Source organism: Mastigoproctus giganteus, chromosome 8 (assembly GCF_048544385.1).
Source record: "Mastigoproctus giganteus isolate SK-2022 chromosome 8, ASM4854438v1, whole genome shotgun sequence".
NCBI lineage: Eukaryota > Metazoa > Arthropoda > Arachnida > Uropygi > Thelyphonidae > Mastigoproctus > Mastigoproctus giganteus.
Genome location: NC_143582.1, coordinates 156434433 through 156462280, shown reverse-complemented (window position 1 = coordinate 156462280; position 27848 = coordinate 156434433). Strand labels below are relative to the sequence as shown.

Below are 27848 nucleotides of genomic sequence, written 5' to 3'. Positions count from 1 at the left end.
GCTGTGCTATAAAATTCCATTTCATTGCTGAATAGACGAAACATTTACAAGACTGTGGTTTCCAAGAGCTGCTATCTGTTCATGTGTTATTATGTCCATAAATTGCATGTGTTCTCTGTCTCAGGTGGTAGATGACTTTCATCAACCGGTGAAATACCACCACTTTGCACATTGGAGGCTTGAAGTGGTGAAACCCATGTTTAGTCTCTAGAGCAAAGTTTCCGGCATCCCCCTCTCCCCATACTTCTCCTTCAACCCATGCACGGTACTAAGTACTATAGGTTTTGATACCTTTCGCGTTTGGGGGTTTCATAAAAAAAAAAATTTGCTTATTTTGCTGAACAAAAAACCCGTGGAACCTTGCTATCCACGTCCAAGACCAACTGACTTAGCCACGGACTGATAACAGCTCGTAAAAGTTCTTTGCGTTATTCACGGTTTTCGAAGCTGGACCTTTTCCACCCGATGTGGGGAAGACATTAATTATAACCACAATGTTATCCGCCCTGTTGACTGTGGTTTGGTAATGGGGAGGAGGCAGCGCAACGTATACCCCGAAAGTTCCAGGTTTAAATCCACTAAGCATTTAAAGCTGCTAACCTTTCTGGGATTTATCAAATTAGTATTTGCCGTATGGTGCAAGGAAGCCCGAATCCCTTGCTGCACCAGCCAAGATAAATAATAATAACGACAATTAAATAAACTACCTCTTTACATATGTTCTAAATAAAACATGTGCGAATATTTCTGCAGAGAAATTAAACGTATTTGCCTACCTTTGGCCATAATGACTGCTTAAATGCCTCATGGTATACTTCCTACTAATCGCTGTGCTTCATTCTTTTAAAGGATGGAGGAGTGATGCTTCTGATCAAAATATGTCTGAAGGTAACAAAAATCGTCTGAGTCAGATCAGGTTATGCCGCTGTTGAGTCAGTGTGGTGTGAAATGACTTGCAGTAAAGGGAAAATGAGACTAGGAATATGTTATACGCCAAACGACCCTGAGGTATATGACAAAAATCTCCTTAAGCAATTTGAATAGGCTAGCAAGTACAACTATCTCAGACAACTGTAACCCAGCTCTCATAGACCCGAATACGTAGACCAGGAGTACACTACATAACACATTTTTGAACAAACAGAATGATTGCTACTTATCCCACTGTATTCCTTTTGTAAAAAGGATAGGTGGAATAGGACCAGGGTATGTCTGCCAGGGGCAAAGGTTGATGACGTTGTAGAGCGGATATCATCTTTTAAGGGCACAAAAGGTGATATAGTTGTACATGTTGGCACTAATGATATTAAGAGTAGGAGACCGGCGGAATTACTTAGCAAGTACAGGTCACTGTTGAAAAAAAGCCGTGAATTAGGGTTGAACTTGAAAGTGTCTGCAATTCTGCCCAGACGCGATAGGAGGGAGTATATGATGAGAGCCTTGTCGATCAATTCGGCCCTGGAGGGATTGTGCAAGGCTCAAGGGGTAGAATTTTTTTCAGCCTGGACTGTACTTGTTAACAGGAGAGATTGCTTCTACAGGGATGGGATACACTTAAATAGAAAGGGTGCAAGAATTTTTGCTGATGCTGTCGAGGCAGAGTTAGGTGGGTCGGAAAACTGCTAGTTGGAGGGGATACAAGGACTAATAGATTAACAGTAGCCACTGGCAGAGGTGGAAGTGATTCTTGCACTGCTTCTATTGAAATGAGCAGAAGCCTCAAAAAAAAAGATGCAGTATATTTCAGAGACTGCTGGGAGTCATTGCGGTACAGGTAAACACATGGGTTGTGTTAGGGTAGCCAAGAATAGAAACAGGTGCATGTATACCTGCGTGTACACCAATGCTAGGAGTTTGGTAAATAAATTTGATGAATTTGAGGTATTGCTCAAAACATCAAAGGCAGATATTGTTGGGATATCAGAGACGTGGTGTCACACAGATATAAGGAATGCGGAACTGGAATTTGGGGAATACAATGTGTATAGAAAGGATAGACAGGACAGGAGGGGAGGAGGGGTTATGCTATTAATTAAGAAACACATAAAGTCCAAGGAAGTGAAGCCAGTCGACATCGATGGACAGGGCAGTGTGGAGTCAGTTTGGTGTGACATAAGCATAGGGAAATCAAAATTGAGAGTAGGAGTGTGCTATAGGCCTAATGACTCTGATGAGTATAATAAGAAACTGTTCGGAGAAATAGAGTGGGCCAGTAAATCAGAGAGTCTTATAATGGGGGATTTTAATTTCCCAGATATTGACTGGAATTTGTGGGTTGGTCACTCGCACACTAGCAAGGCTTTTGTGGATTTATTGGATGATTGTTTTCTACATCAGCATGTTCGTGAGGCAACTAGAGGGAGCAATACCCTTGATCTGATTATCAGTAGTGATTCTTCATGCATTAAGAATCTGCAGATAAATGAACCACTAGGTGGCAGTGATCGCAGTGTGTTGAAGTGGGATTTACTCAAGGAGGTAACTACTATCAGAGGTAAAGGGAAGGGTTTTTGTTTTCGTAAAGGCGACTATGATGGTCTGAGACAGTATTTAAATTCTATACAGTGGGACCAACTGATGATGTTACCAACAGCAAACTCAAAATGGGAAGCATTCAAGGAACTAATCTTGGAGGCTACCAGGCTTTACATACCAACTAAGAAATATTGTTCAAGGTTTAGGCCTAAATGGTTGTCAGATGACCTAATGAGACATGTGGCAGAGAAGAAAAATGCATGGGATACATATAAATTAATGGGTGACATGGAAGCCTATGATAGATATAAGTTGGTCTGTAACCAAGTCACAAAGGAGATTAGGCAGGCAAAGGCAGACTACGAAAAATCCTTGGCAAAGGATGCAAAGAAAAGCAGAAAAGAGTTCTTTACCTATGTAAACTCTAGAAGGAAAGGGATGAATCAGATTGGTCCACTGGATATTGATGGTTCAACAGTTGAGGATCCTGCTCAGGTGGCTAACAATCTAAACGAGTATTTTGCATCTACATTCACGCATGAGGAGTTATTCAGGAAGGAGAATGATGTAGGTAAAGTAAACATTGGCAGTGAGCTGGATGATTTTGTAATAACTGAGAGGAAAGTGGAGGAGAGATTGTTGAGGATAAACATAAAAAAGGCACCTGGGGTGGATGGGATCTATCCAGTTATATTAAAGGAGGCAGCAAAGGAAGTAAGCAAACTTTGCAAACCCCTAGCCATAATTATGAGAGCTTCTTTGGACTCAGGAGAGGTACCCATAGACTGGAGATGTGCAAATGTAACCCCAATTCACAAAGGAGGATCAAAGGCTGACACAAGTAATTATAGACCTGTTAGTTTAACTTCTGTTCCAGGTAAATTAATGGAGGCACTGGTTAAAGAAGTACTGCAGGATCATCTAGACAAGAATTCAGTTATAGCTCAGACTCAGCATGGTTTTGTTAAGGGCAGGTCTTGCCTGACCAATTTGATTGGATACTATAATGTAGTCACAAAAGAACTGGATGCAGGGAATAACTTTGATATTATATATTTGGATCTTAGAAAGGCTTTTGATACTGTTGCACATGGAAGACTGCTGCACAAACTGGAGCAGTGTGGTATTGGAGGCAAATTGCTGCTATGGATAAGGGGATGGTTGAGTGGCAGAAGACAGAGAGTGGTAATCAATGGACACTGCTCAACGTGGACTAATGTTATCAGTGGAGTTCCTCAGGGTTCAGTGTTGGGTCCGTTGTTGTTTTCGGTGTTTATGAATGATATTGATGATGGGATATCAAGTTTAAATGTCCAAGTTTGCAGATGATACAAAGGTTGGCAGGGTTGTTAAGGACACCACTGACGCTATGCTGCTGCAACAGGATCTGGAAAGGTTGAAACAGATGGGCTGAGAGGTGGCAAATGAAGTTTAACATTGACAAATGTAAAGTACTACATATGGGAAACAGTAACCCCAGAGCAACGTATCAACTTTGCGGTACTACACTGACAGTGGTGGAGAATGAAAAGGACCTGGGGGGTAATTGTGCAGGCAGATATGAAGTTCTCTGAGCAGTGCAGACGATCTGCAAGAGTAGCTCATGGTCTCTTGTCAATGATATACAGGAATTTTTCTAGCAGGGATAAGGAGGTGATTATTCCCTTGTATAAGGCAATGGTTAGGCCACATCTTGAGTACTGTATACAGGTCTGGAGGTCTCATTTCAAGAAGGATGTAGAGCTGCTGGAACGGGTACAGAGAAGGGCAACAAGATTAGTGAATGGAACAAAGGGTTGCTCTTACGAAGAAAGGCTTAAGTTTTGCAAATTACAGAGTCTGGAGACTAGGCACCGGCGAGGTGATCTGATAGAGGTGTATAAGGCTTTGAATGGTTTGAGCATGCTCAATGCCAATGGGATTCTTCATCTTGCTCAGAATAATCAGCTCAGAGGGCATAAATTCAAATTGAGGAAGGACGGATGTCGGATAGATGTGCGGAAATTTGCCTTTGGCCAGCGGGTGGTTGGTTGGTGGAACCGACTTCCATCACTTGTTGTTGAAGTTGATAGCCTAAACAAATTTAAGGCTCAACTGGACAGGTATTTCGAGCGAACGGAGGGGTGAAATGGGAGTTGTGTTTTTTTTTTTTTTTTTTGGCTGATGCTGAATAAGCTTGCTTTCTTGCATCATATGCCTCTACTAATGCTAATGCTAATGCTAATGCTAATATATTAGTATTAATAGAAGCAAATGATGCCAGAAAGCAAGTTTATACAGCATCGCCAAAAAAAAAAAAAAAAAAAAAAATCCCATTTTACTTATCCATTTCCTCCAAGAGTTTATTTAGTCCTTCCCTGGATTTATTCAAACTATTTACTTCCACAACAATGAATGGTAGCTTGTTTCAGCAATCAACTAAAAAGATAAACTTCCACACCTCTACTTTGCTCTCCTAATTTTTCCTAAATTTGAATTTATGCCCCCTCATGCATTGAAAAGTCTATGCATTGAAAAGGCATAATCAGTGAGAGGAAGAATCTGATCAGTATTGAAGTTGCTCAAGCCATTCAAAGTCTTAAAACATTTCAAATATCATAAGTGTCTAAGTCACAGGATACTACAATTTGCAGACCTGAAGCCTGTCTTGGTAAGAGCACACTTTGTTCCCATCATCAATCTTGTTGTCCTTCTATGTATCCATTCCAACAGATCTATATCCTTCCTAAAATGAGGCCTCCAGACCTGTATACAGTACTCAAGGTGTGGCTTGACCACTTGCCTTATACAATGGGATGATCACCTACTTATCCCTCTAGCAAAATTCTTGTATATCATTTATATAACCCATTGAGCTGTCCTGGCAGACTGTCTGCACTGCTCTAGAGAACTTCATATCAGACTGCACAATTAATCCCAGGTCCTTTATTTTCCACTAATTTAAGTGTAGTACCATACAGTTGATATACCATACAGTCTCTGGGAATACTTCTTCCCATATGTGGTATCTTGCATTTCTCAATGTTAAATTTCAATTGCCATTTCTCAGCCCACCTGCCTAATTTTTTTAGATCTTGTTTCAGCAGCATACCTTCTTTACTGTCATTAACAACCCTGCCAACTTTGTATCACCTGCAAACTTAGATATTAAGCTTGTTATATATCCTCATTAATAAGTACAGAAAACACTGGGCCCAGCACCAAACCGTGTGAGACTTCACTAATAACATTAGTTCAAAAATAGCAGTGTTCACTGATAACCACTCTGTCTTCTCCCACTCAACCATCCCTTTTGTCCATAGCAGTACCTTTCCCTTAATGCTCCAGTTTGTACAGCAGTTTTTTATGTACAACACTATAAAAGCTTTTCTGAAATCTAATAATATCAAAATGATTTTTAGCATACAGTGCCTTTCTCACTGCATCATAGTATCCAATTAAATTGATCAGACAAGGTCTCTCCTTAACAAATCTATGCTGTGATTTAAGCATAACTGACTTCTGTCTAGATTTGGATTTGGATTTTTATTGGTGCATTAGCAACTAAGGCTATAATGCTCCTGTCTAGATCGTTCAGCAATTACTTCATTAACCAATTTTCTATTTTCCCTGAAATAGAAGTTAAGCTAACAGGTCTGTAATTACTCATGTCATCCTTTGATCACCCATTATGAAGTGGGAATACATTCACACATCACAAGTCCACAGGAACCTCACCTGAATCTAATGATACCTTCATAATTATGGCAAAGGGTTTGCTTACCCTGTTTCCTTCCTTGATTTCTTTTCTCTCAGTTACCACAAAATCTTTCAGCTCCCTATTAAAGTTTGATAAACCTCTGGCTTCTCCTCCCTAAAGAATTCCCTAAGTGTGAATGTAGATGCAAAATACCTATTCAGTCTGTCAGCAACCTGAGCAGGATCATCAACAGTTTAACAATCGACATCAAGTGGACTAATATGATTAAATCTCTTCCATCTACTGTTAATATAAGTATACCGGTCCTTCATGCTTTTCTTGGCATTCTCTGCCAAGAGACTTCTTATAATCTGCCTTGGCTTGCCTAACAACTTATGTGACTTGATTGTGGACTAGTTTACATGTACCATAGACTCTGTATCACCTGAAAAATTACATGCATCCCATGCATTTTTTTCTGTGCCATGTGCCTCAACACCTCATCTGACATCCATTTAGATAATCATAGTAGCTTCTATGATTATTTCTCTGAAGACTTCCAATTTAGAATTTGTTGTTGGTAACATCATTAGTTGGTCCAATGTATAGAATTTAAAAACAGTCTGAGACAACTACAGTCTCCTTTATGAAAGCAAAAACTCATCCCTTTACCCTTGATAATAGTTACCAACTTTAAGTAAATACCACATCAATCACTGTCACCTAGTAGTTCTTTTATCTGCAGATTCTTAATGTATGAAGAATCTGCTGATAATCAGATTAAGAGTATTGCTCTCTCTTTTCCCTTCTCTAACGTACTGCTGTATAAAACATCACCAATAAATTCACAAGTCTTGCTATTATGTGAGAGACCAACCCACAAGTTCCAGCCAATATCTAGAAAGATAAGTTGCCAATAAATCACAAATTCTGATTTATTGGCCAAGTCTATTTCTCTGTACATTTTTCTGTTGTACTCATCATAGTCATACAGTCATACACGCCTAGTCTCAATTTTGTTTTTCCAGTGCTTATGTCACACTAAACTGACTCAACATTGCACTGGCCACCAATGTCAACCAGATGCATTGCATTACATTTTATGTTTTTCTTAACTAGAGCATAACCCCTCCTCCTTCCTGTCTTGTCTGCCATTTCTGTATAAACTGCACTCCATATATTCAAATCCTGCATCCCTTATAACTGAGCAACACTATATCTCTGATATCCCCACAATGTCTGCATTAGATGACTTGACCAGCACTTCAAATTCATGAAATTTATTTACGATGCATGCTCCTAGCATCAATCTACATGCAAGTATTCACGCACCTATTTTTAATCTTATTTACCCTTACACAGCCTATGTACTTCTTTGATGACCCATACCAGGCCTTAAAACCCTAGTACTTTGCTTTCCAGGCTGCTGCATGTTGCAATAGAAGCAGTGAAAGAATCACTTTTCACTTCTTCCGGCAACTATTGTTAATCTATTAGTCTGTATATCACCCCAGGCTAGCAGTTTTCTGAACCCAACTGACACTGCCTCGATAGCATAATCTCTTGTTAACAAGCACTCTCACTGAGAAAAATTGTACTCCATGAGTTTTACACAATCTCGCCATTGACAAAACTCTCATCATTTACTCTCTCCTATCATGTCTGTGCAGAATTGCAGATACTTCAAAATTTAACTCTAACTATAAACTTTTTTCAATATCTCTTGTAGTTATTGAGTAAGTTCTCATATTTCCTGCTGTTAATATCATTAGTGCCAACATACAACAATATTACCTTTTTTGCATTTAAAGTCTACATTTTATCAACTTTTGTCCCTGACAGTCATACCCTAGTACTATTCCACCTATCTTTTTTTGTACAATATATTTCTCATTTCCCTGACAATAGAGTTTCCGACAATAGCTACCTCATGTGGACCAGCACAATTCTGCCTTCGGGGTTGCCTGATGCACAATTGCAATTATATATATTGCACTTAAATATATTATTTTCCAACAGATAGATCTGTTCCAGGAAATTGTCACTATCTTCCATAAGCTGAAAAATTTCTGGTTTTTGATTTGCATGGTTGCATTCTTATAAGGCAATGTAACACATCACACACTGTTGACACATGTAAGCACAAAACTGGAATGTTGTATGTATCCCCCCCCCGGGTTTTGTGTAAAACTTCACTGAACCAGTTCCGCTGTGCATTCACTGACTTTTCTTCAGCCACCATCTTAGCTGGGATGATTATACAAAACAGTTATCCTTTATGATCTGCCATACCATTACAGTAATGCAAGTCTTCTCAGTGGTGGTTTCTTTTAAAACCATGTCTGAAATTTATGCATAATAATGGTGATGGCAGACTGCAGCTTGTTGAACTATGCACTGCACTTTCTCAGGGTTAGTAAATTCTGCCATAATTACAGTTTTCTGATTATGCTACCATATACTGCAGTGTACACATTTTCTGGGTGGTGAATAAAAACTTGAAGATATCTTCTATTGCCTGGATGTGGTTTCAGGTTTTTATCATATGCCCTATTCACATAATAACATTTTAGTTTTGCAAAGGAGGTTTGCAGTCACCCTGTAAGATTTACAATTATATATTAATTTTCATATGGTTTAGTCATCTGACATATGAGGATATATAACACTTATATTGATCTTTCATTAAAAGCGTTTGTTACTTTTAAAATTTGCTACTTTTAAAACATTACTTTTAGCAGCATTTAGAAAATGCTGATTTTGTTTTTTGGTTAAATCAGTTCTGTTTCAATCAAGTTAACCTTCTTAACTTTCTTAACTTGATTGAAAAGATATGGCATGTAGACTTGGTTTACATTAATGATGAGACAATTTTTACCTGATTGATTTTTATTAATTGCATAAAATTTGTGTTATAAGAAAAATGCTGAAATATGTCCAAATAATTATCTTTTTAAATGAAAAGACAAGTATTATGATTAATCCTAGACAGACAGAAAATTAAAAAAGTCAAGCCTCCTTATGAACTTAATTTCTATTAACTATTTATTCAGTGAACACAAGACATGATGAAAAATAAAATATTTAATTAGAATCATTGGCATTTCTATACTTTCCTCTCATGTGCTTTGGCAGTGTAACAAGAGAAGAGCAAGGAACCTGACCAGGAATCTCACATATACAGTGCCTTTCACAACCTACACCAAAATTTGCTAAATTAACCATTTGCTGCTGCTTTTCTTCTGCAAGTCTTTTCCTTTAATGAAAAAAAGAGAGAGAGAGAGAGAAACGTTAACATTTTTCCTTTAATGAATATTTATGAATAGGGTACTATTAATCAATAAGCAAAGCTACACAGTGGAGTGAACTAAGAAAATTCCACACACACACACACACACACACTAGAACCTCATAAATCTAGTAACAATGACACTTAGTTCTTGCTGGGTTTTTGAAACCCAACTATGCGGACAGAAAGTGTAGAAATAGTAATGTAAATCACAACATTCATACAGAATTCAGCAAAGCAAGGGTGCCATTGCTGCAATTATAGCATATTGCTCATTCCAGGAAGTCTTCCCCAGCATCACCTACTAAACTGTATGTTTAAAAAAAAAAAAAAACTGCAGTAGTTCCAACAGTAAATTAAATATGGCCACAGGAAATTTTGCTATAGTTTCACAAAGTAGCACATTTCACGATATTAAATTCAAAATGTGATAAGACTAGGATGGCTGTGATAATTAAACTTTGATGTCTCCCAATGGCTGCTCCAAATCATGATTAAGGTATTTTTATTGAAGCTGTACATCCTCCTTTCTGGGTGCCAAGAATGCTCACAGCTCTTCAGAAACAGTACAGGACACAAATTTGTGAATGTACATGCATGATGCACATCCACAAGGACTCGTATAAGAATTGTAACTGGTGATGAAATGTGAATTCATCACTGGGATCCAGAAACAAAAAAGGAGTCTATACAATGGAAACACCAAGGGTCACTACTACCCAAAAAATTCAGCATTCAACCATCCGATGGAAAGATCGTGACCAACAGTTTTTGAAATGTGGAGGGAATAAACACATATATCGGGGGGGGGGGGATAAAGAAATGGAGAAGAGGGAAACTGACACAAAGTGTCATACTTCTTTCATAATAATGCTATGTTCCTGTACATATAAAACAATTGTACTCTGAGAGATTGCAGATTCCAAGAGTTAAACCACATGCTCTCCAGTCCGGACCTCACCCTTGGTAAGTATTTTCTCTTCAGAAATCTGAAGAAACACCTGTGTGGGCAGTGATTTTGAAGGGATGATGTTGATCTCAAGGAAGCTGTAAATAGCATCATTAGAAGTTATAATAATATACAGGTAGCCCTTGTATAACACGGTAATTTGGTTCCTACAAAATCTCATGTAATGCGAAACCATGTTATCCGGGACTAAGAAACCAGTACAAAAGGGGGGGGGGGGGGTTACATTCCAAAAGCTAACTAAAATATGCCATTTTTTTTTTTATAACTATCAGAAACTTAATATTTTAACTTTATTTTTATAATAGTAGTAACTTAAATAGTAGTAAATGAACAAATGCCTTACCTTCCAAACTGTGGTACTTATAAGTGAGATAATGTACATTCATTTAATTTTCTCTCTTTATCGCTGCTAAGCACAATCACTTCTGCAGCATCTAGATTTCGTGTAGCTTCTGCTCTCTTTAAAAGTCATGAACTGCACTCTTCAAAGTCAATTATTTTTTATGGTCTCGAACAAGCACAAGTTCAATAGTACAGAACTTAACCTAGGGATCTCCAAACTAAATACAGTGGACTACCCGCTTTAAATGATACGTGAAAATCGGTATAAAAGAAATGATATTGAAGAACAATTTATTCAAAATATTAATAATTTTGGGCGACTGTTTGCATTGCAAGTAGATAATTCTACAGATATTAGCGGGAAAGCCTCATTAATAGCATTGGTCAGGTTTATCGAAAACGATACAATTATTAATATATTTTTTTTGTTGTCGTTGTTGTAGAGAACTCATTGAAACAACAACTGGCTGAGATATTTTCGAATTAATGAATAATTATTTATAAAAGTCTGGTGTATTAAGGAATTCGTGCATTGGCATTTGTGCCGAGCCGCCCGGGCTAGCCAGGTGGGCAAAGTGCCTGCCTGGCAACCCAAAGGTTGCCGTTTCGAATCCCGCCTCAGGCTTGGATCAGAGTAAAGATGCAAAACCTTTGGGAGGTGCATTATGGCCACAGAAGCCGATGCGCCAACAAACAAAAAAAAAACAAAAAACAAATTTGTGCCGAAGGTGCTCCCGTGATGACAGGAGCACTAAAAGGATTTGTAAACTTAGTAAAATGACACATTTCAAATATTATTACAACACACTGTTTTAGACACAGAGAATTTCCAGTAGCGAAGGCAGTCTTACCTGATTTAAAACTTGTACTTGATCGATCGGTTAAAATAGTCAATTATATCAAAACTAGACCACAAAAAATACATATTTTCAGAAAATTATGCGAGGAACTGGAGTCTGATCATTTTTCTTTAATAATGCATACTGAGGTTCGGTGGAGATCGAAAGGAAATGTACTCGTGCATATGGACGAGTTGGGTGATGAAATATTTTTTTCACTGGAGAAATCAGAATTTTGTGATTATTTAAGGGTGAAATTTGGTACTGTAAATGAGCTTTTCTAGCAAATTTATTTGCGCAGCTTAATAAATTAAATATCAGTATGCAAGGACCACAGGAAAATTTACTCACTTCTATTGACAAGTTGTTCACCTTTAAAGAAAAGTTGAGTATATGGAAAAAATATGTAAATGAAAAAAAATTTAGAAATGTTTATACTAAAATAATTAATGTAATAAACGAAACATTAGAGCTGATAAAGACAAAAATTTAGCATTACTTCCCATCCTTTGATACAAAAAAAAAAAAAAAATACTTGTGGGTAAGATTTGCAAAAATAAACCTTCCGACGTTAGGACTTAATCTGCAAGAGGAAGAATTGGCTGAGATCCATAGCAACCAGTCACTGGAAATTCACTTTAATAATGCTAATATTAGCAAATTTGGATCAAAATTCAAAATGAATTTCCACGAATTTCAGAAAAGGCAATTAGAATTTTATTGCCATTTTGCACTTCCTACTTGTGCAAAACAGGGTTTTCTGCTTTAAACGAGATTAAACAAAAAAATAAGAGAGACAGACTAAAGTCGGTAGAAGAGAAGTGAGAGTAAGCCTATCCACAATAAATCCTCATATTTAAAAACTGTGTGCCTCCCATCAAACTCAACCACTGATTAAAATGTTATATTTGTATATTTGTTTGTTTTTATATAATTATGTTAATTTTCTTTTAAATTTAATGCAATTCATATATGTTTAAAAAAGAGACATTATAAACAAATAATAATAATAATAATATATATATAAATTATAATATATATTATATATAGGTATATATAATATAAATGAGTATAATAGTGATTGTAGTGTGCTGCAAAATTTTAGCATCTTTAAAAGTGTGCTGCAGAATTTTAGCGTCTTTAAAAGTGTGCCGCAACAACGAAAAGGTTGAGAAACACTGGTTTAACCCTTTCACGAGCGAGTGTGACAAACGTGAGCTTGTAGCAATCAGTTTTCCATGAGGAGCCAGACTTTCATTAGTATTTTAAAGATTTGTAAAAAATAAATTATTAAAAATGTTGATCAATTCCTAGATCTGATTTAAAAGTCCAAATAGACCAACTGAGGCTAACAGGTATGCAATTTCCTCTGATTTTTGAAGTTATTTTTGTGTTGTTATTGTTATTTGGTTTTTAGGAGCATTAGCAACTAAGGCCATATTGCTCCGGGATATGCGGTGGTCATTCCCTGACCTTTCCGCATCCTCTGTATTTGGTGGTGACGGACTCGAACCCCGGTCTAATCAAGAAGCGTATACTACGCACTGCTGCTCCTTCCCACCTGGCTACGGAGGCGCCATTTTTGTGTTACCATCTATTATAAATACAAATAAGGAAATGCAGATACATGATGCAGCATCAACTAAATTCAAGACATAAAAGTATGAATCCATTATTTCAAGCACACTTGAAACAACCTTGAAAAAGACAAACACATATACACATTCCTGAACACATGCTCCCACCTAATTTTGGTAACTGCGGCGTAACCAAATTCTTGCATAAATTTTGCTGACATACAAAAAAAATTCATTGCGTTAACATATCCAGTCCTCTTATAGAAGTCTTATTACTTTATCTTCACACCCTGTACTTTATTAAGCATAACTAAAAATGCCAATTTCAGTATTCCTAAATCTTCTCTACAGTTATGCATAATAAAAGAATATGACTATAAATACAGTTTACTCACTGAGATTTCCCTAAAATTCTTATCAAGTGATCAAGGATTTCATCTTTTGTCTTCCCAAAAACATCCATTAAAACATCATCTCCATTATCTGTAAATAAAAATACACATTAGGAGTTTTCTTTATGGCACAGAAACATGCACACATATGTGCATGTATGTGCCCACATGTGAGTGTGTGTGTGCATGCGTATATGTGTGTGTGTGTGTGTGTGTAGAAGACTTCACAAATCCCAACAAGACAGTCTTGCTGGCATTTGCACAGTTAAAAATCTATCATTTGCTCTCACTAGCTCTTTAATCCTATCCCTTACTGGCAAGTTATCACAAAACCAAATAACCAAATGCACTTCTGGGAGACCTTCAAAGCAACTTGTAAATACAAGATTTGAAAAGGGATATTAGGAAAATAATATTCAGTTGCTATGGTCAATACAGCCTGATAGAATTTCACACTGAGGAAGCAAATTAGAAACTACAGCTGTGAATATTTGTACATTCAACTTATTTCACCTTTCTATACCCAGAGGAATAATTTCAAATAAGTAAATAAAATGCTTTTCAATGAGAAAAACTGTTTATTAAAGTGTTACTATATAATATCGGTGTAGATACACCATAGTTTACCCATAAATTTGAACTACGTGTGTAGTGTAAAGGCATCATTTTAATTGTATCTCATATTGCAGGTGTCTTCACAACGAGATAGCTGGTATTGCACTACTTCGAATAAATAATGCTTCTCTAATAGAGAAGACTACTGTTATTTATTTTTAGTGGATACCACCACCACCACCACCCAGATGATCGTTTCGAAGCTAGTTGGCTTCATCATAGGTGGGTGGGCAGGTACCCTGGTAATGCAACATGCCATCACAGTTGCGAAGTTATTTCCACAATATGAGAGATGCCAAATGGTGAATAAATAATAATGTATTAGAAGACGAAATGCACAAGGCATAATTTCTAATGGGTTTAGATAATTAACTATATAATATCGGTGTAGATACACCATGTTTACCCATAAATTTGAACTACATGTGTAGTGTAAAGGCATCGTTTTAATTTTATCTCATATCAGGGTACCTGTCCACCCACCGATGATGAAGCCAACTAGCTTTGAAACGATCTTGAAGACGAAATGCCTTGTGCATTTCTTCTTCTAATACATTAAAGTGTTAGAGACAGAAATTACAAAATTCTGACCATAAACAGCCCCAACAACATCAAGTTGTTGGGGCTGTTTATGGTCAGGGTTCTGTCACTGGGCTAGGGTGGGGTACCTCAAAGTTGACGTACGCTCTAACTGCTGCAGTTAGAAATTACAAATAAGCCTGGGCCGAGGGATGACAGCTATTACATTGCCTAGAAGTCTGGTTAGCCACTGAAAATTTTCTATAGCAAATGGCTCTTCCCACTGATGGTGGGTCATATCTTCTTTGTAGACTTTCACAATATAAGCCCAGTTATCTGGCATTCATGGGAACTGGAGGCAGTTACATAAGCATTATTCTTAAGATTTGTTCATATGGTGTACCTTTTTGTACTGTGGAGTGGATTGTTTGTTATTTGGTTTTTAGGAGCATTAGCAACTAAGGCCATATTGCTCCGGGATATGCGGTGGTCATTCCTTGACCTTTCCGCATACTCCGTATTTGGTGGTGACGGGCTCGAACCCCGGTCTAATCAAGAAGCATGTGCTACGCACTGCTGCTCCTTCCCACCTGGCTACGGAGGCGCCTGTGGAGTGGAGTAAAAGTAAATTCAGTAAACATAGCACATGTCAATCTAATGTCCCCAACTTGCCAGGTATGTTCAATATGTTGGTGGATCCCTTTTTTTTACAGGAGCTTGTGTCTCATATTTATTTAGTACAACAGAGGCAGAAGAAAAAGAAGCACAGAAATTGTGGAATAAAAAATATTTTAAATGGAAGAAAAATACAATGTTGCTTGATTAGAAGATGGGGGGTGGGGGGTGGAACCACCATCTCATAATTGATATTTGGTGATATTCTAGTGAAATTCCTTATTTATGAATTTCACTAGAATGTCACCAAAAGATTGTTACTTAAAGACTTCTGATTTTCTTTAAGGTCGAATATTTTTGATTATATTTCTCTGTTTTGATATCAACTCTGTATTTTGACTGTTCTTACAGTGCATTTGACTGAAGTTGAGGGTTAAAAAACAAACAAAAAATATATCGGTTAATGCACACAGTACATTAAATTTCAGGTACAATGGCAAATGGTAATGATTCATGATTTATAAAAAAAAAAAAAAGAAAAGAAAAGCAACGACTTTTATGCACAAATTGAAAACATTTTGTTTCTGTGCATCCACTATACTGTCTAGTCATTCCTCAAATCAACACACATGGCAACAAACATCATATCTAGTACTTCAGCTACAATATACAGTCTGATATTGTAATATGAACAGCCTGTCTACAATATGGACAGGCTATATGATCTGTGAATAAAGAAATAGTAATTGCTGGATTTCTATCAGTCTGATTTTAAATTAAATTTGGGCTGCTCAACATCTCTCTAAAAGAACTAAATATAAAATTTCATCAAAATCCACTCACTGGGAGTTCAGTAATTACATATGGATGGACGGACAAAGAAGCAATAATTCTGGATTTCCACTGATTTTTGATTTTAATAAAATTTTGGGATGGCTCAACAAACCTTTATAAAAGAACCAAATATAAAATTTTATGAAAATCCATCAACTAGAAGTCAATAACTTGACTTACATGAGAATGGAATAAATGGATGGATGGACATGAAAACAATATGCACTTTATGCATATTGTTTTCATATGCATATTATGCATATATGCTAATGTGTCTGAGAGAGAGAGAGAGAGAAAGACAAACTTGTTAATGCACATGCAGTGTCTCAAATGAGGTTGACGTTGTGAATGGGTGGCAAGTTAATTTTACCAGATGTAGGGGTTCAGGTTAATAAGAGTATAAACTCCCAAATCTAACTGGTAAATCATTCAATTTAATTATATTTTCATTGTGGTAAAGAATTACCCAGTTTCACAATAAAGAAAAATCCATATTAAATGAAAAGAGCAAAAAGTGTTGCTTTTAAATACTTATAAATTTTCAAAAACTCACGTGTGAAAACGTGAGAAGATAACTAAAAAAATGTGAAAAAAATTTTATTTATATTGTGAATAAATTGGGAATACAATTTACATTGTTGTAAAATAATGAATACTGTATAAGGTTTCTCACTGAACTACTGTATTAGTTCTTCACACTAAAAAATTGTCACCCTTGTGGTTGAAGTGACCACCACTATGATTTGTGAATTACAATTTTCAACAAAATAGTGATGAGCATGATGCATTACCGCTGTGCATGTCCAGTTGCAGGGCCAGATTTAAGGATGAAATAAGCCCCCAGCCATATTTAAATTTGAGGCCCCTTTAATATTTACAGCAATACTTCGCTTAGCACGGCTTCAAACAGCATGGGTTTCACTATAACACAGTTTTCAATTAAGTTTAAGTCAAAATTTACTGTATATATTAAAAACTCATTCAAGCCTAGACACATACTGTACATATATGCTGCGTTGTCATAGCTTAGGTAAGCGTACATATATGCTGCAGTGCCAACTCTGTCTCACATGCACGTGCCAATAACTCCCCTCAGATAGTCAGTGGCAACAGTGTTCAGTATTCTTAATTCTATCCTGACAAGACAACATGATAGCTTTTCAAACTTTTCATTTCAGAATTTATTTATTTATTTTTTTTTTACCCCTTTAAATACAATCAAAAATATATTTGCATCTTGGCTAGAAATCTCTGCCAAACAATATGCATTCTGTTTGGCAGCATGTTCTGCCCCATTTGGCAAATGATTTCACTGGTTTTGAATCGCAAATTCAGACAACTGCCAAAGACACTGTGAAGATTGGAAAAGTCTTGGGATTCAAAACTTTGGACACTGCTAATGTACGTGACTACATTGACTCACATGCAAATGCTTAGATGATGCAACTCTCCTTGATTTGATGAGCAAACTGCATATGAAGGGGACGAAAAAACAATTTGTGGATAACACTGAAGTGGCACTAAAAGAATTTTCAACAGAAGAATTGGAGAAAGTTTTTTTTTTGGGGGGGGGGGGGTTGATATGGCCTGCAAGGTGATTGTGAATGGAGATCTGGATGTTGAATAGCATCCAGCAAATTTTACAAGATGGGATTCAATGTTACAAAGACTTGTATGCTGAGAAAAAGAAGACTACTCCACCAGATTATTATTGAAATACCTAAATAAACAATAAAGCTTTTTCTTATCTCTTATGATGTTTCCTTTTCATTAATAAAATTTTTGCAATATTTTTTATTTCAAATCCTTTTAATCAGCTATTAAGTGCAAATTATTTATAGATTTATTATAATTTTTTTATAGACTGTTTCTCTGGTATGCATTCAGTTAAACCCATTATAATTAATCCACAATTATCATGGTTTCACATAACACGGAACAGTTTCAGCACCAATTATCAGTGCTATGCGGGTATTGCTGTATTATACATATAAATAAAAATACTACATAGGTTTAATATTTATATATTGTGAATAATAATTCCATGATTAAAAATGTAAACTAAAAGGTCAAAAATTTTTTGCTTTTTTGACTTGAAAAATTAATTTTCAAAAATTAAAAAATCAAAAATTATTTTTGACTTTAAAAATAATTGTTTTCTGACTTGAAAAACAATTTTAATAGAAACTTTGAACTTTATTGTACAGTAAAAATGTATAAGAATAAAATTTAAACACTTAACAAGTAAGTTTAAGAATGCTTTTATATTACGTTGTATACTTGGTTCAAGGTTTCATATGTTTTTTGCTTATGCTGAAGTTACTTCATCTAGTTTAGTATTTTCCACAAGAAAAAAAATGCAAAATTTTTGAAGATTATGCTTGCCAAATTTTAATTCTTTAGTACAGGTAAAACAAAACACATCATCCTTTGTGTGTGGTTATTGATAAAATTTTGTGTAAAAAGTGTTATCCTATAAAGTTTTGCCCTAAAGGGTTTTAAAATGGAGCCACAGCCTGGGACATGCGGACTGAAAAGGAACAGGAAAGGTTATGTCAAAGCTGATGACACTGCGTCAGCTTATAATATGTTATCTGATATAGAACAGAATTCTGTTCAAGTGATGCAGATTCTGAATCTCATTCAGCTACATCTATTGATGTTAGAATGCTACAAACAGCAGATGCTGGCATTACCTGGAATGATTATTCTTCACAGATGAAATCCATTTACTAAAAAGCAGTGCCTATTTGTTCCAGTGCCCCAAGGCACAAATAAAGGACTCTCGCAAATATAAGTTGGCAGCAATGGTGTTAGTAGGAGTCGACACAAAGGTACGTGACCGCAGCATTCAAGCTACCCCAACCTTCTCTTTCTTGGTGATTTCTCTCTCTCTCTCTCTCTCTCTCTCTCTCTCTCTAAGGGTAACTCAGAAGTTTTTTTTTTGGCTGGTGCAGCAAAAGCCTCAGACTTCCTTGCACCATATGCTAATTGTAATAATAATAATAACTCTAATAATTAAAATGCATTTCAATAAACAGAGTTCTTTAGTATAGCACAATTTTATCTCTCCTATGATTAAGCTATAGACTTCTCTTAAACCAAAAATCCAGGCCTGAATACAAATTTCAACATAGGAATTTAGAACTTAACAAAATTTATTTAGTTATTGGGACTTTTGGGGTTTAATTGTATAATTTTGCTTTACATATCAAAAAATATTAAATATTCCACTTGATAAAGGGTATTTTATCATAATTTTTTTTCTGAAAACTCCCATATTGGCAATCATTGATCAGATGGAAGGTTTCTAGATAGGTTATGTGTTTTTGGTTAATGGATTTCTCCATTATTTTAGAAAGAGTAGAAGTAAATGCAATGGGACAATAATTGGATGGGAGGGTTGTGCCACCTTTTTTAAGCAACTAGTTGGATATGAGCAAATTTTCAAGCAGAAAGAAACACAACAGTGGAATAATAAAGTGTAAAAAGGTGACAGAGAACAGAAGTAAGCTCAGGAACATAGGATTTGAGACAAAGTGGAGAAATACCAACAGAACCTGGCACTTTCTTGGTATCAAGATTGTTCACAATTCTTCTGACATCCTTTTGACGTAAGGCTACAGGAGGAATTGAATGAGTTTACTGGGAATGGTAGGTGATGATTTACCAAGATTGTCAGTACAGGAGTAGAAGAAAAGTAGGAAGCTAGAAGGTTGCCTTTATCTTTAGCTGAGGTGGCAGCAGAATAATCGGGTTTTAACAAAAATGGAAGCAGAAATTGATAAAAGTTACAGAACAATGGTTGTTGTTGTTATTTGGTTTTTAGGAGCATTAGCAACTAAGGCCATATTGCTCCGGGGATATGCGGTGGTCATTCCCTAACCTTTCCGCATCCTCCGTATTTGGTGGTGACGGACTCGAACCGCGGTCTAATCAAGAAGTGTGTGTGCTACGCACTGCTGCTCCTTCCCACCTGGCTACGGAGGTGTCCAGAACAATGGCTTTGACAAAATATCACAATATTCTACTACCATTCGGACAAGAAGCAAGTTTTCCACTCCTAACCTGTTAAAAATCTAGACTTTGGCCTGATTAATAACTGTTTTACAATTGTTCTGAGCTTTGGTTTTGACAAAATGAACCTGGAGATTAGAAGCAAGTCATTTGTGATATGCAACATTATTATCTTGAACAACCTTAGCACATTTATTAGAAAACCATGGTTTAGATAAAGGATGAGATTTTATAGGAAAATGTGGAATAAAAGATTTCATCTCTTTAAGAATAATTTCACTGACACGATCTGAATAAACGCTGACATCAGAAGATTTAAAATGGTAATCTAACAAGGAAAAGAAGAATAGAAGTGTCACAGATAATCCCATTTTGCAGTCTTGTAATTCCAAATAACACAAGGTTGAGAACGGCCACGAGAGAAAGCCTCCATTCAGAAGAGATGAGATCATTTCTTCTCCATGATTTTTTTCACCCCTGTTGAGAACCCCTGATCTACTACATCACTCCACCTGTTCGTGTGCTCTCTCTCAGCTTTTAAATACAGTGGATTCTGGTTATTTGGGGCAGCCATTTATTTGGGACAAATCTTAAAGAACAGAACCTAATCAAGAAAATAGCCAGGGTTTTCTTCATTTAATTGTGACAACACACCATTTAATCAGGGCAGGAGACTACAGCATTTGAGATCAACCCCCGATTATCTCCGATCGGACCACATGGAGACAGTTTTGAATGCTTTTGTGATATTTTTCTAAACCACATTTCTGGAGGTCACAATCATAAAACAATTTGCAGTTTCTGGTTTATTGCTGTTTTCTGTTAGTGCAATCTATTATAATCATCATCTATCATCGTTCCCACGGATCGACGTATGAAGCCTCCTCACCATGCCCTGTCCGTGTACTTCTCTCCGTCGTTGATTTCACTCCAATTTCCTCCTCTCTTAATGACATCGGTCTTTATCATGTCCTGCCATCTCATTCTTAGTCTCCCCCTTGGTCTTTTGTCCCTTAATTGTAAATCAAACATTCTTCTTGGCAAATGCCTCTCGTTCATCTTCTTGACATGTCCAGACCATTTCAAACAGGACCTTTCTGGTCCTGTTCTGGAGTTTTTCAACCTGAATTCTTTCCCTAATCACATCATTCCTGATTTTGTCACATCTTGTCTTTCCGGCTATGCTCCTCACAAATCTTATCCCCCCCCCCGAATTCTGCTTCCTTTTTCCTCATAGTCCAAGTTTCAGATGCATATGTCAGAATTGGTACGTAATAGGCCTGATATATAGCCTTCTTACACTTCAGTGGTATGTTCCTGTTCCAGATCAGATCTCTTGTCTGCCTTCATCTATTACTCCAGTCTTTGTAATGGTGCTTTCTAGATACCTGAAGTTATTAACCATTTTTAGCTGTTTCCCTTCCATTGTAATATATTTGTCAAACTCGCCACTCCTCTTTAGAACCATTACTTCACTCTTCTCCTGACTGAAACAAGTCCAAATTCACTGGCCATACTAGCCCATATATCAACTTGCTGTTGCACTTGTTCCCTGCTCTCTCCCCATATGCAGAGGTCTTCTGTGAAGAGCATGACTTTCATCTGGTCCTGTTCAAGTTGTTCCACCACTCTACATTGCACGTCATTCATGACAGCTATGAACAGTAGTGGTGACAGGATGCTTCCTTGCCTCAAACCTAATGTAATTTTGAAGCTCTCCGTCAACCCCATCACTGTTCTTACTTTGCTCACTGTATTGGTGCACATTTCTCAATTCTCTCCACAAGATGTTCCTCTATCCCCAAGTTTCTCAAAACCTCCCACACTTTCTCTCTCTTTAGGGCATCAAACGCTTTCTTTATATCCAAAAATGGCATCCATAATTCTTTATAATGTTCGTAACACTTTTCCATCAGTTGCCTGATGCAGAAAATTAGATCCACTGTTGATCTGCCAGGCCTAAAGCCGTACTTTTCCTTGGCTATCCTATTTTCAATCGTTCCTCTTATCTTCCGATCTAACACTCTCTCATACAGCTTACTCACATGTGATGTCAGTGTGATGCCTCTATAATTGGAACACTTTTTTCCTGTTTCCATTCTTGAACAACGGGATGATCAAATCTTCTTTCCAGTCCTTCGGCACCTATCTCTCATCCTAGATCTTACAGAACAGTCTGTATATCCAAGCTGTCCCTGCCTCACCTGTAGCCTTCAGCATTTCTCCATTTATCTCATCCATACCAGCAGACTGTTATTATAATCTATTATAAATATTATATTAAAATCTATTATAATCTATTATAAATAGTTAATCTATTATAATCTATTATTTATAGTAGATTATCTATTATAATCTATTATTTATAATAGATTATCTATTATAAATAAAAGTAAACTTGATCTTATTGCATTTGCAATAAAACTGATAGCTGGAATTCTGTAGGTTTTAACGTTATTAGGGTGAAATGTGTTTCCCCATCACTGAAATCTTCAATCATATAAAAAACAAATACATTTTCAGAATCTTCTCTTCCTTCCTATTTTTAAGCTTCGTAAACTTGTTACTCTGTGTCTCACATGTGCATATCATGTTAGTTGCAATTTGTGTGTCGTGTTCTTTGTTATCAATTGTTTATCTTTGTTTTAAATTTTACAACCCAAAACAAATTCAGTGAACAGAAATATCAATTAGTTAGTATGTGCACATTACAGTATTAATTAAACTATGTATGTAAGCATAAATTTATTTTTATTTTGCTAACCTGTGGAAAATATTCTTCCAATTTTCACGTATCATTTAATTTTGTTAATTGGTAAGGTAATAAAAGTGTAAATTTGTGCTTAATATATCTTTACTTTTATATCCTTCTATTTTTGCTTATTAGAATAGAATTAAAATTCAATTCACAAACATGATCACAATGACTGGCACTCACTACATATCGTATAGAACAGTATTTTATTGTGAAAAGTCCATCATAATGTGATTTGATCATACAGTGAACCAATTATAGAGCAGGGATCCACTGTATTTTTAACTATTCACATGAAACTTTGCAAAATTGGGGCAGCTGCTTAATCAGGCCAAAGTGCACTAGTCCCAATGTGTCCCAAATAACCAGAATCCACTGAAAATAATACAATACTTTTCTTTCGGGCAATGTTAGCTGACAGTTATATGCTACCGAGTATAAATTTCTTGTTTTAGTTTGCAGCTGATTGAACATTCAATCTAGAAGTGTGAGAGTTTTCCTTTATTTCAGTATTTTTCAACCTTTCATGTTAACTATTTGTTAAATGTAACAAACATCATGTTTAACAAAGAGTTAAACATAATATAAGTTGCACTCCCACTCCTAATGACTCGATAGTCGAGTAGTCAAGAGCAGGAGTAAAATAGCACCTGCACTTTGAGTAGACAAAAGCACAAGCTCCTGACTGCTAAATACAGTCAATCTGCCAACCCACACTGGACCAGTGTGGCAGATTATGGTCCATTTCCCTCAATATGATGACTTGTTGAGGAGGCCTCCATCTTGTAGTGGACTGATAATGGCTGCAGATTCTTATATTATTTTTATTAAAACATAACAAATTTGTTCTTTTGTTTGTTTTATTTCATTAAAAACACACACACACACACACAAAAAAAAAATAAAAAAATACTGATTGCTTATCTCTTAAATATTGAGAATGCATTTCTTGGTATACAAAATTGACTATTTAAGTTACTGAACTGTTCCTTTGAACATGGCATAAAAAGGGAAACAATTTACCTTACACATGGTGTTTCCTTTTCTAGTGGCTCTGGGGGGTTTCTCCCAACTATGCAATGTAGCTGTGTGGCACAGTACAATCTCTATAAAGGTCATTATAGAGATAGTACTGATAGGGTGGTCCCAATTCAGTAGTCACAATGTATATATAGCAGGCTAAGGCAACAATTCAGACATACCATTACCTTAGACACCATGATCAACTTATGGTGATATCCAAAAGGTGTTCAAGTGAAAAAAAATATTCAGGAATTGAAATCTATTCCTGATAGATTTCAATTCCTGAAATAACACTGCATTGTGTTGAAACAGAAAATACACATTGCTTGCTGAGATGAACTTGCAGAATGTGCTTTTGATTTCTGAGCATTATGTAATATTCATGTAATATATTCAGTAATATGTAATGTAATATGAAATATATTCAGTAACTTATTGATTTTCTTTGCGGTTTATATTAGATATAATGTAACTCACCATGGCACAGATCTATTATTGACATAAAATTAATAAAACATCAAATAAATATTATAGGAATATATAATATTATTATAATAACATATTTTTACTTCCTTTTGTTTATCATTAGAGAATGTTTATAGCTAATATTTATAATTATATTGTAAATGCATACATTAATCAGAAAAATCAAATAACTTTCATAATTATATGAACAACTATCAGTATAAATTGTAGAAGGAAGGGGATGAATCAGGTTGATCCACTTGATATTGATGGTTCGACTGTTGATGATCCTGCTCAGATAGCTGACAAACTGAATGAGTATTTTGCATCTACATTCACACAAGGAATGTATGAAAGTGGAGGATAGAAGCTTATTATAACTCTAACAGGGAACTAAATGATTTTGTAATAACTGAGAGCAAAGTGGAGGAGAAATTGTTGAAGTTAAACATAAAAAAGGCACCTGGCGTGGAATTGGATCTATCCAGCTATATTAAAGGAGGCAACAAAGGAAGTACACAAACCCTTAGCCATAATTAGGAGAGCATCCTTGGAATCAGCAGAGGTCCCTGCAGACTGGAGATGTTCAAATGTATCTCCAATTCACAAAGGGAGATCAAGGGGTGACACGAGTAATTACAGGCCTGTTAGTTTAACCTCTGTTCAGGGGGAAAATAATGGAGTCACTGGTTAAAAAAGCATTGCAGGATCATCCAGACAAAAATACAGTAATAATTCAGACACAGCATGGGTTTGTTAAGGGGAAGTCATGTCTGACCAATTTGATTGAATACTATGACGTGGTCACAAAGGAACTGGATACAAAAAATAATTTTGATATCATATACTTGGATTTCAGGAAATCTTTTGATACTGTTGTACATGGAAGACAACTGAATGAATTGGAGCAGTATGGCATTACGGGCAAGTTACTACAATGGATAAAAGGATGGTTGAGTGGGAGAAGACAGAGAGTGGTAATCAATAGTGAAGTATCCCAGGGTTCAGCTTGGGCCTATTGTTGTTTTGTATAGAGGTAGTTCCCGACTTTATGAACTAATTCATTCCTAGCGGGTGCTCGTAAAGCAAAAACTCTTAAAGCAGGAATTTTTTTTCCCATAGACAATGTTAAAAACAGGGGTTATGTTCTCAAAATTAAATTAGTTAGCTAAATAGTTTATGTTTAAACAATGATTGATTTATCTAAAGAAATGAAAATGTAGCCTGTAAAATCAAGCAAATTATAATAATAAAGAAATTATTTATGACCTACAAATGTTAAAAAATGTTTATTCTTCATCATTGACTAAATGTACACTTGTTGATCACTCATTGCTGGGCCGGTACTTGTTGGTTTGTTGCACAAGGAGGAATATTCTTCAGAAACACTTCAAGAAGGCATTTGTTTCCAAGATAATCTCTTCTCTTCTCTTGATAAATTTTACAATAGCACGCATAAGCATTTTTCATGCACAAATTGCAACTAACTAACATGACACGTGCAAGTGAGATTGAAACTAACACAATTCGTACAAAGTAACAAGTTTATGAAGCTTAAAAAAAAAAAGGAATGAAGAGAAGATTCTGAAAATTTATTTATGTTTTTTATATGATTGAAGATTTCAGTGAAGGAGAACTCATTTCACCATAATACTGTAACGTAAAAACCCACACAATTTCAGCTATCGGTGTTTTTGCAAATGCAAGATCAAGTTTACTACCCGTTTATAAAAGATCACTTTTATAACGGAAATCGCACAAAAAAAAAAAAAAAAATTGATTGCGTTAACAGAAAAGCCCAATAAAGCAAATTGTTTTTGTTGTTTTATGGTAGTGACCTCCAGAAATGTGTTTTAGAAAAATATCAAAGGCATTCAAAATTGATTCTTATAATGGGAATATATGATAACGATGGAAGCGTAGTGCAATTTCCATTATAAAAATGATCTTTTAGAGAGATAAATAGCTTAGTAATATAGCGAAAATTTCAACTTCCGAGGACTTGGAACGAATTACCAAAAAAAAAAAAAAAAAAAAAAGTGTTATTGGGTTCACATTACGATATTTTCATGACACCATGGTGTCTCTGCAACAGAATATCATAAAGCGAGGTGCATGATATTGTACAGCTACATGCGTGGTTTGAAATGCGGTATTTATGAAAGTTTAAACATTCATTTTTTGCAATTAATGTTCATATTTTCGATTTTGTTGATACTTGATACTTGGGGGAAAAAAAAAAAAAAACTCGTAAACCCAGGAACCTATAAAACGGGAACTGCCTGCATTTATCAATGATATCGAGGAAGGTATATCAAGCTTAATGTCCAAGTTTGCAGATGATACAAAGGTTACAAGGGTTGTTAATGATAGTAATGAGTGTAGCTACTGCAACAGGATCTAGAAAATTTGGGAAGCTGGGCTGAGAAATGGCAACTGAAGTGCCACTTCTCAGCCTCTAACATTGAAAAATGCAAAGTACTGCATATAGGTAGCAGTAACCCAAGAGAAACGTACTAACTGTGCATTACTACACTCATGGTGACAGATAATGAAAAAGAGCTAAGGTTAATTGTACAGTCAGATATGAAGTTTTCTGAGCAGTGCAGACAGGCTGCCAGAGCAGACAATGAGGTCTTCTGATATAAAGGATATTTGCTAATAGGAAAAGGGGGTGGTTTCCCCTTTGTATAAACCAATGGTCAGGCTTCACCTTGAGAGGCAACCAGAGAGGGTAATACTCTTGATCTGGTTATCAGGTGATCATTCGTGTATTAAGAATTTGCAGATAAAGGAACCACTAGATGGCAGTGATCACAGTATACTGATGTGGGATTTACTTAAAGATATAATTACCATCAGGGGTAAAGGAAAGGGTTTTTGCTTCCGTAAAGGTGAGTACAGTGGTCTCAGACAGTTTTTAAATTCTGTACAGTGGGATCAACTGACAATGTTACCAACAGTAAATTCTAAGTTGGAAGCATTCAAGGAATTAATCGTGGATGCTACTAAAAGTTTAATACCTGTTAAGAAATATTATTAAGGTTTAGGACTAAATGGTTATCAAATGAACTAATGAGACTCGTGACAGAGAAGAAAAATGCATGGGATGCATATAAATTATCAAGCGACTCAGAAGCCTATGGCAGGTATAAGCTAGTCTGTAATCAGGTCACAAAGGAGGTTAGGCAGGCAAAGGCAGATTATGAGAAATCTTTGGAAAAAAATGCTAAGAAAAACAGCAAGGATTTCTTTACTTATATAAACTCTAAAAGGAAGGGGATGAATCTGATTGGTCCACTTGATATCGATGGTTCGACTGTTGATGATCCTGCTCAGATAGCAAACAAACTGAATGAATATTTTGCATCTACATTTATACATGAGGAGTTATTAAGGTTTGAAAATGGCAGAAGGTTATTAAATTGTAGCAGGGTGCTTA

At 36.0% G+C, this 27848-nt stretch overlaps 1 protein-coding gene across 1 annotated transcript in view; it reads right to left on the bottom strand.

Annotated features, from left to right (window-relative positions):
* Positions 1-9173: 9173 nt before the first annotated feature.
* mRpS25 (mitochondrial ribosomal protein S25) overlaps positions 9174-27848 on the bottom strand; it is a 49535-nt gene continuing 30860 nt past the window's right edge. The window contains exons 3-4 of the mRNA XM_090379840.1: positions 13567-13654; positions 9174-9410 (exon numbers count right to left, since the gene is read on the bottom strand). Of these exons, the coding sequence (XP_090235966.1) occupies positions 9239-9410; positions 13567-13654 (260 nt within the window). The 3' untranslated portion in view covers positions 9174-9238. The remainder of the gene's footprint in view (positions 9411-13566; positions 13655-27848) is intronic.